Source organism: Rutidosis leptorrhynchoides, chromosome 2, assembly GCF_046630445.1.
Source record: "Rutidosis leptorrhynchoides isolate AG116_Rl617_1_P2 chromosome 2, CSIRO_AGI_Rlap_v1, whole genome shotgun sequence".
Classification (NCBI taxonomy): Eukaryota; Viridiplantae; Streptophyta; class Magnoliopsida; order Asterales; family Asteraceae; genus Rutidosis; species Rutidosis leptorrhynchoides.
In genome coordinates, this window is record NC_092334.1 from 471,273,170 (window position 1) to 471,281,974 (window position 8,805).

At 33.7% G+C, this 8,805-nt stretch overlaps 2 protein-coding genes across 2 annotated transcripts; one reads left to right on the forward strand and one right to left on the reverse strand.

The window, feature by feature from the left end:
* Nucleotides 1-1,355: 1,355 nt before the first annotated feature.
* Nucleotides 1,356-4,307, forward strand: LOC139892579 (probable protein S-acyltransferase 7). The gene is made up of 5 exons (XM_071875690.1): nucleotides 1,356-1,485; nucleotides 2,678-2,860; nucleotides 2,950-3,249; nucleotides 3,333-3,566; nucleotides 3,667-4,307. Exons 1-5 carry the CDS (start codon nucleotides 1,390-1,392, stop codon nucleotides 4,096-4,098), a joined length of 1,245 nt encoding a protein of 414 aa, XP_071731791.1. The 5' UTR covers nucleotides 1,356-1,389; the 3' UTR covers nucleotides 4,099-4,307.
* Nucleotides 4,308-6,639: 2,332 nt separating this feature from the next.
* Nucleotides 6,640-7,691, reverse strand: LOC139892580 (mitochondrial import inner membrane translocase subunit TIM8-like). Its single transcript, XM_071875691.1, has 2 exons — nucleotides 7,586-7,691; nucleotides 6,640-7,004 (listed from the first exon to the last, which is right to left on the reverse strand). The coding sequence occupies exons 1-2, from the start codon at nucleotides 7,631-7,633 to the stop codon at nucleotides 6,816-6,818; spliced, it is 237 nt and encodes a 78-aa protein (XP_071731792.1). The 5' UTR covers nucleotides 7,634-7,691; the 3' UTR covers nucleotides 6,640-6,815.
* Between the last annotated feature and the right edge of the window lie 1,114 nt (nucleotides 7,692-8,805).

Sequence of the window (8,805 nt, forward strand, 5' to 3'; positions counted from 1 at the left end):
TGTATATTATTGGTGTTGCGACATTGTGGATTATATGATGGTATTCTGCTCATCCAATAGAAAGGAATGTTTTGTTTGATGATGTTCGTTTTTATTCGTTTATTTGGTGTACTAGGTGAGGTCCTATTGGATCTTCGTTTAAGTCGTTGCTTAATATGTTTTGTAATTGTTTGTTTTTGGCTTTTCTAGCTTTTTATTAGAGGGCTTATTTGGTTTTTAATAAAATTTTATTGTTAAAAAGATAATAATTAACTATTATATTATTATTATTATTAGGTGACATTTATAAGTTGTATGCATTAGGTGTGTGCATCATTTAATTTCAAACAGAATAAATCGAATCGAATCGAATACAAACCAAAAAAAAACCAAACCGAATTTTTTAAACGTTTTTCGGATCGATCGAAACCGAAACCAAAACCGAATTCGTAATTCGGTTTCTGGTTTATTTTTGGTTTTGAAAATTTTAAATTTGGTTAACCGAAAACCGAATTAAAAACCGAATTCAAATTAATAGCATTCTAAAACATATTTATAATTATAATATTTATATATTTATATTATATTTGATGTATTATTACATTTTTATTAAATAATAAACATGTTATATACCCTATATACTTAAATTAATTTCACAACCATTATTCCTAATTTATATGTAAGTTTATGCTGGTTAGGTTTTTTGTTTTTAATGATTTTCGATTTTAACAACCGAAATCTAATTCGGTTTTCGGTTCGGTTTTGATTATGATTTTGATACTTAAATTTTGGTTTCGGTTTGATTTTTGGTTTTGATTTTATAAGTTTCAAAACCGAAAAAATCAAAAACCGAACCAATGAACACCTTTAGTATGCATATTAAAAATTAACAAAAAAATTTATCTTTATTTACTATAAAAATAATTTGGATTTAGATCTAAATTAAATTCAGGTGATATATTTTCATCACACCTTTTTTATAAATTAATCATACACATTTATTAATGAGTTATACATTAATCCTTATATACTATTACCTCGCGGATTTGTGTTTTATTACTGGATTTATCAAAAGATACTGTAAACTTATCATCACCATCCAAATGATTAACTAAGTGCCACGTTTGGATAGGTTTGGTGGTAGTCTTTGTTGAACTTTTTCGTTTTTTATTTTAAAATAATTTTTATTTTTATTTTTATTTTTATTTTATTTTAATAAACAAAAATTAGTTGCCGGTTTCTTTCCCTCCTCTTCTTTACCATAATTTCAATTTCAATGGAAACTCACCAAAAAAACAAAGTCAAACCCTAATACTCTGTCTCTGTAATACAACTTTAACCTCCTCTGTTTCTGTCTCTACAGCTTCGTTAGAGAAACTGTTTCTTATAGAGAGAGAAAAAGATACAGATATGTATGGAGTACATCCGCCCAATGATTCCGGTCATGCCGCCGCCGATCCCTCCGCTGACGTCATCCGAAACTACCAAATCTGGAAAGGCACCAACGTTAGTCAATTTCACACAACTTTTATATTTGTAATTTCGATTATTATCATTATTATAAGTTTATAACTATATGATTGTTGTTAATGTTTTATTAGATCGTTAATAATGTTTCAATAATTCAGGTTGATCCGGTTTACCGTTGATTGTCAATATTAAATTTTTTTACTTAATTTAGTTAAAAATAATTAGGTTTTTTAGCTTGTTTAGAATTGAGGCTTAATTTTGTAGCTTGAATTATGAATTTTCGTGGTTAGTTTGAATATCGGTTTTATGTGAAATCGATTATGAATCAAAACGTGCAGTTTATACGATCTGAAACCATTTGTTTTCGGCTCACAATGCAGTTCAACTTCAGTGAATTTTGTTATTATTCACCAAAACATTTATTTTAGCCTCATATTGTGTATGCATTTTTAAACTTGGACCAACAAACATGATTCTAAGCTATATTTTTTGTATTCATAGAAGTTTGAATGCTCAAGTTATAATATTGTTATTGTTATATAATAGTAATAAAATAGTACTATAAGTTATAAATATGTATAGAGGGAGAGATAGGGTTGGTTTTAGTGGATATTGTTCGGTTTTTTTGGGGCAAACTCATACAAAGTTTCTGTTAATGCTGCAATTCATCAGTTTTTGCTTAACTTTAGTTATTTTGACCTTTAAATTTGGTTCGATTTCTGGTTCGTTTCCTGCTCACCCTTAACTACAATAAAGCTAGATAAATGAAACTGAAAACCATACAGTAATACATGAATTGATAAACCTTGTGTTGTAGCTCATGTGGTAGTGGCCTGCCTCTTATAGTGAGAGTTCAGAAGTTCGACTCCCGTGGGGTGCAACATTGCACCCAAGGTTTCCCCTTTACCCCTGAATTCCACCCAAGGATGCCTTTCGCACATTGCTTTGCGAGGGCAGTGGGGGAGGGGGGGTTTTACCACCCATGCCCTCGGATCAAGCCGGGTTTCCTTCTGGGCAGCAGTTGGGGGCGGGTTATGCAACTGCGGGAGATGAACGCGTGGGTGGTTAAGTCCCCTAAGTGATCCCGTACTGTTGTTCAGAAAGAAAAAAAAAAGACATGAATTGATAGTTACAAAAGAACTTGGAAACTTCTAAATACACCTTTTAAATACACTTTTTGATTTTTAATTGATTAATGATCTATATATATTGCTATTTTTGTGTGCAGATATTTATCCTAGGGGGAAGATTTGTATTTGGGCCAGATGTGAATTCAGTGTTCTTATCAATATTCCTAATTGTTGCACCAGTTATAGTTTTTTGTGTATTTGTAGCAAGAAAATTGCTTGATAAATTCAACCATCATCTTGGAATATTAGTTATGGTCCTTGCAATTGTTCTCACATTTTATGTAAGTTCTTTTCCTTTTATGGTCAAGAATTGAACCCACGACTGTTAGTGGTGTTTTAACTGAATTAGTGAACGTATGTTGGTTGACAGGTCATAACCGTTCTCCTACTAACTTCCGGAAGGGACCCGGGAATAATACCTCGTAATACGCACCCTCCCGAACCCGCAACTGTGGATCAAAGTACAGAAGTTGGGTCTAGTCAAAATGCTCCACAGTTACGTTTACCTCGCGTTAAAGAAGTTGTAGTCAACGGGTTGACTGTAAAGGTCAAGTATTGTGATACTTGTATGCTATATAGACCTCCTCGTTGCTCTCATTGTTCAATATGCGATAACTGTGTTGAACGGTTCGATCATCATTGTCCATGGGTCGGCCAATGTATTGGATTGGTAAGTTATAGTTAACCCTTTTGCTTTGCAATTGCATAACTTTATATAATTCTGATATTATTATTATTTTCTTTTTGTTGCAGCGTAATTACCGGTTCTTTTTCATGTTTGTGTCTTCAGCAACTTTGCTTTGTGTTTACTTGTTTGCATTCTGTTGGGTTTATGTGATAAAGATTAAGAACAGTGAGGAGATATCGATATGGGGTGCATTGATCAAAACCCCTGCATCAATTTTGCTGATAATATATTCTTTCGTATGCGTTTGGTTTGTCGGTGGCCTTACGGTTTTTCATTTATATCTCATCAGCACAAACCAGGTGAGCCAATAATCGATTACATAAGCAATCTGAAACACCCTTTAAAATACTTGCAACGAAGGTAAATGGATTAATCTATTAACATTTCGTTATCGTGCAGTCAACGTATGAAAATTTTCGCTACAGATATGATCGAACTGAAAATCCATATAACAGTGGAGCAATTGAAAATTTCAAGGAGGTGTTTTGGCGTAGCATTCCTCCAAGTAAGAACGATTTTAGGGCGGTGGTACAAAGAGAACCGGAAATGTTACCTCGGGGTCCAAGGGGTGGTTTTGTAAATTCAGATATAGAGAAGACTCCAAGTGATATAGAAATGGGTAACAGGAAGCCCAATGAGGATAACGGGTCGGGTCGAGTTGACCAGTATGATCAAATGTCCTCTGTTGAAGGTCGAACTGATAGGCGGTCTAGCTGGGGAAGGAGAAGCGGAAACTGGGATTTGACGAGTGATATAGCGTCGGTTGCATCGGGTCTTGGAGACTCGAATCGGATCATTGAACAGGGTTGGTCAATTGACAGGTCAAAGTAGGCAATGAGAGTCAACTCCCATGAGAAAGAAGCTATTGGGATGTTTGATAGTTGCTTTATTTGACCCTTTTTGTGTGTTCATTGTTACTTCAGTAGTGTATAGACTGGGGGATTATAAGCAACCCCTTTCTGGCTTATGATGTATATGTGTGACACTGTTTTTTTTCAGATTCCAGAATTATACATTTACTAATGTACATAGTTTTGTGATCTCTTTTTTTTTTTTTTTTTTTTTTTATGTATAATTACTTTCTTTTTGCTTTTCTCCTAAACTTGGCTAGTGTGTGATTACTTTATTTGACATTTAATACTACAATAACAAAAAAATGCATTTGAATATTACATGGAATTCAGACATGGTGCAGATGGCAATATGGGTCACACTTTTTGGGTTAACAGTCAAATTGAAATAGGGTTGAATGTGTCATATGTAATATATCTCGAGTTTGGTTAACATTCTAGGTATACACTTTCTTAAAAAAAGTTATTATGATATCGATTTTAACCCATAAATAAAGTTATGATGTTTTTTCGGAACACACTATGATCATTTGACAAACCTTCCTGACAAAGATTTGAACATGTGACCATTTGCAAGCGGTCGCAATCATTGGGTTATCTTGGGATGATTTAACTCACAAAATAACGAAAAAAATTAAACTATCACTGGTAGCTTATAGTGTGACTAGGACTCTCGTTATCATATTTAAATTAAATATATTTATGTTGTATTCATTTTTACACTTTTAACAGCTTTAACTTGTTTCACCTTGTTTGTTCTCCTTTCAGCTATTTTAGTGGTTTGGCAAAACATAACCACGAATTTATTAAGTAAAATTATTCATCTGTTACGATGTTACGTATACATTCACCATTAACGAAAGTAATTGCTCTATATATCAACACAAGATTGCCTTTTTAGGTTTGGGAAAACACATGGCAGGTTTGGATAGGCTCTTTTAGGCTAGGAGTTACTGTTTGGTTATTCTAGAATCGTCATTTTACACACCATTATTTCCGCTTCTTTCTTAAACCAGAGTCACCTACATTTTTTCCTAATCGCCAGTGATGTTATAATGTTTTTCCTAATCGCCGCTCTAGGTTTTTGTTGCCTTGTTTGCTGCTAATCGCTAATCGTTGGTGTTATGTATGCCTGACGAACGGATCAGGTTGGGTCGGTTTGGGTAACAGGACAAAATGGTTTTGGGTCGAAATGGGTCATAGGTCAAACGGGTCAATTTTTTATATGGGTCAAAATGGGTCAGGTTGGGTCAGTTTGAGTAACGGGTCAAAACGGGTCGCAGGTCAATTGGGTCAAATAGGTCAAATGGGTTACATCGCTTTTTTTTTTTTTTGCATTTATTACATTATTTTAGTTATTATTTTTTATTATATATTATATATACATAAGAAATATTAATATACATAATAAATGATATAACCATGAATGCTTTCATAAATTTTTGACGGATGAAACTTTTTATGCTCGACCCATTTGACCCATTGACAAAACCCATTAGACCTATTTCTATTTATTGATCTTTGAGTATTGATGCCCATTACACTTGTTCCTTCATTTTTTGTATAGGACTCAATAGGTTGGAGAGAAACCCATTTGAATCTTTTTTTAAGTTTTGATTTACATTGTTAGGCCTAATTTTTCTTTAAGACCCAATTGACCCGAAAGCTTGACCCATTTGACTCGAATTTGAGTGTTTGAGTCTCAATTGCCAGGTATAGTGTTATGGGACTAAAGAAGTTGCTACGACAATGGAAGGAACCTTGGGGTTTTTTATATGATATCGATGGTTTGATAGTAATGATTTAGTTATTATAATTAATAAAAATGAAAATGTACGATAAACAAATGGTTTTCTAGGGGTTTTTTTTTTTTGAAAATATTGAAGTCACTGCGGGCCACCAAAGGAGTTCCTACCACCAAATCATATTCATCTCACGTATCAAGGATGCTCCACCGAACAACTGTTATAGAGCGTATAGGTCACCCTTGGGAACCACGCCAGACAGTGATGCCTCCAAAGGACTATATAACCAACTGCAAAGCAAATTGCATTATTATATCCCAAGTGAGACTCGAACTCGAGACCTCACGGACACCCAGGAGAGTGGTAACCACACACATAGGCGGATCCAATTCATTAGGACCGGGGGCGGCCGCCCCCGGTGAATTTGAAATTTTTAATGTAAAATTTTTGGATTTTTCGACTTTGGCCCCGATGAATTTTTTTTTTTTGCTCCAAAATCTATATATTTTGTCCCAAATCATTCAAATTTTGCCCAAAATTCTCCAAATTTTGCCCCAAAGCCTTTAAATTTTGCCCACAAACCTTCAAATTTTGCCCAAAAACCTTCGTATTTTGCCCAAAAAATTTGGTACGGTTTTAAATTTCTTTTTTGCCCCCGGCGAAATAAAATCCTGGATCCGCCACTGACCACACAATAGCTAAATGGAGATAGTTGATGGATAATGACACTACATATATAAAAAGTAGGTAATATAAATGATAAAAATTATGATTAGTCTACATTAAATTAACCTACAAGATGATTACTCTTAACCACAAAACGAAACACTTGAACACATCAATTTCTCTTCAGATGAAAAACACAATCATAATAATTGTCAATCAGATAGAATAACATATATCATGTATGAGTTATGAAACTTATGTAAGACGCCGAAGCTTTCCACACTTCTTAATGTTGCGACTGGAAACGTTTAAGTATCATCATGCTCATTTCCAGGTAACGCTGGGCGCAGTTTGAGAGACAACTCGATTCACTAGAACTGAACTTGCTTCCAGGAGTACTAGTAATGCACTTATCCCAGCATGCACTTGTTAGCTTTGCTATCATCTCATTCGCCATAGCTTTTTCTTTCTCTTGCTGCATTAATTCAAGATCATGTTCATAATCACAATCTATTCAACAATATTACAATTCATCATTAAACAATCCCAGTTCAAAATCAGTACAGAACAAGGCTAATTCCATATTACTTAAGTTGCACATATGATACAGCTAATGCATATATTGCAAAACAAAAATTTTGTGACTAAATATTAAGTTGCGAAACTATATACACTAATACGGTAACTATTCGAATGGCCTCAGTCACTAATCATCAAATACATATACAATTATTCATTAATACCACAGCCAACAATAGAAATAACAAAAACCACTTGAACGAAAAATAATTAAACTGGCATAACCATTAATTATATTTCATATTCATACATAAGTTAATCAAAAACCAAATACAAAACGACTGAGCACTATACGTAATAGGCTATACTTAATTGCTTAATTGCAAGGGTTAGAAAAAATTATGTTGAAACAAATATAACAAGGCAGTTAAACTAAGATTCAAATCGATTATATACTACTCCGTATCATACACACCAGTATGCCCAAATTCGCTACATATATATACAGAAACATTTAATAATCAGGGTATAGCTTACAGTGATCAATTGCTGTAATTGTGGATTGTTTAATGCTGAAGGATCCATTGTAATCGAAGTAATGAAACAGTTGAGCTGATCGACAGAGAATAACGAAGAAAAGTTAAAAAAACCCTAAAACCCTAAATACGAAAGCTGCGAACTGTAAGGGTAATTTTATAGCAAGGCCCTGATTGATTTGAAAAGCCCATTTAAGTTAAGCTATTATATGGGCTTTAAAAGCCCATATTTGTGGTTAATATATCCTTTAGAGACTTGCACCTAGACCATTTCTATCGAGGTGTCAGAGAAAATCCGTTAGAGAAAATCCGTCAGACGAGGTGTCACAAACTGCCGCCTCCTGACACTGTTAACGAGATGTTAGTTTTAATGGACATGAGGCATTAGTCGACGGACTGACGAAAAAAAAGTTCAAGGACAGGTGTCATGATGTGATTGATAGGACTTAGCATGCTAGCCGATTTCAAATGGCTTTATAGTCGTTAGACTTTCTTTTCAAAAAAAAAAAAAAAAAACTATAATCTGTAAATACCTCTTATCATATTTGAATTTTTACACACTAAAACATTTATTTTCTATCATTTTTATACATTATAATCTTATTATTTATATAATTATGGCATCGTATTTACTTGGTTCAAATTCGGATTTGAAAAATGTTCGTATTATTCAACTTATTCAAGGATTGGATGAAGAGTCCGAGGTCAAGTCCCCGCAACGTATTTCTAGAGTTCGAGGTTACCGAAAGATCCTGAGTATGCCGCACAACGATTGTGGAATGATTATTTTTGTGAGACACCAATTTTTCTGCCCAAGAAATTTAAAGGGTCTTTCGTATGCGAATACAATTACTCCTTTGAATAGCACAAGGTATAATTACTTATCTAGTAATTATATCCCCGAGCATTTTAGGTATTTACGAAAAGTATTGATACTACCGGTAGGCAGTCGTTAACTACTTTAAAAATGTACTTCGACTATACGTCAATTGGCATACGACACTAACATCGATATGTTCGATGAATATATACAAATGAGTGAGCAAACATCAATAATATGTCTGTACAATTTTTTAAATATGTCATTGATTTATACAAAAGTGAATACATGAAATCTCCCACCGCCAGAGGCGGAACATAGAGTAATCCAAGGTGGGTATTTGTCCACCCTGGATTTTACGGAACAAAAATTTTTACACTAAAAAAAATTACTAAAAAATA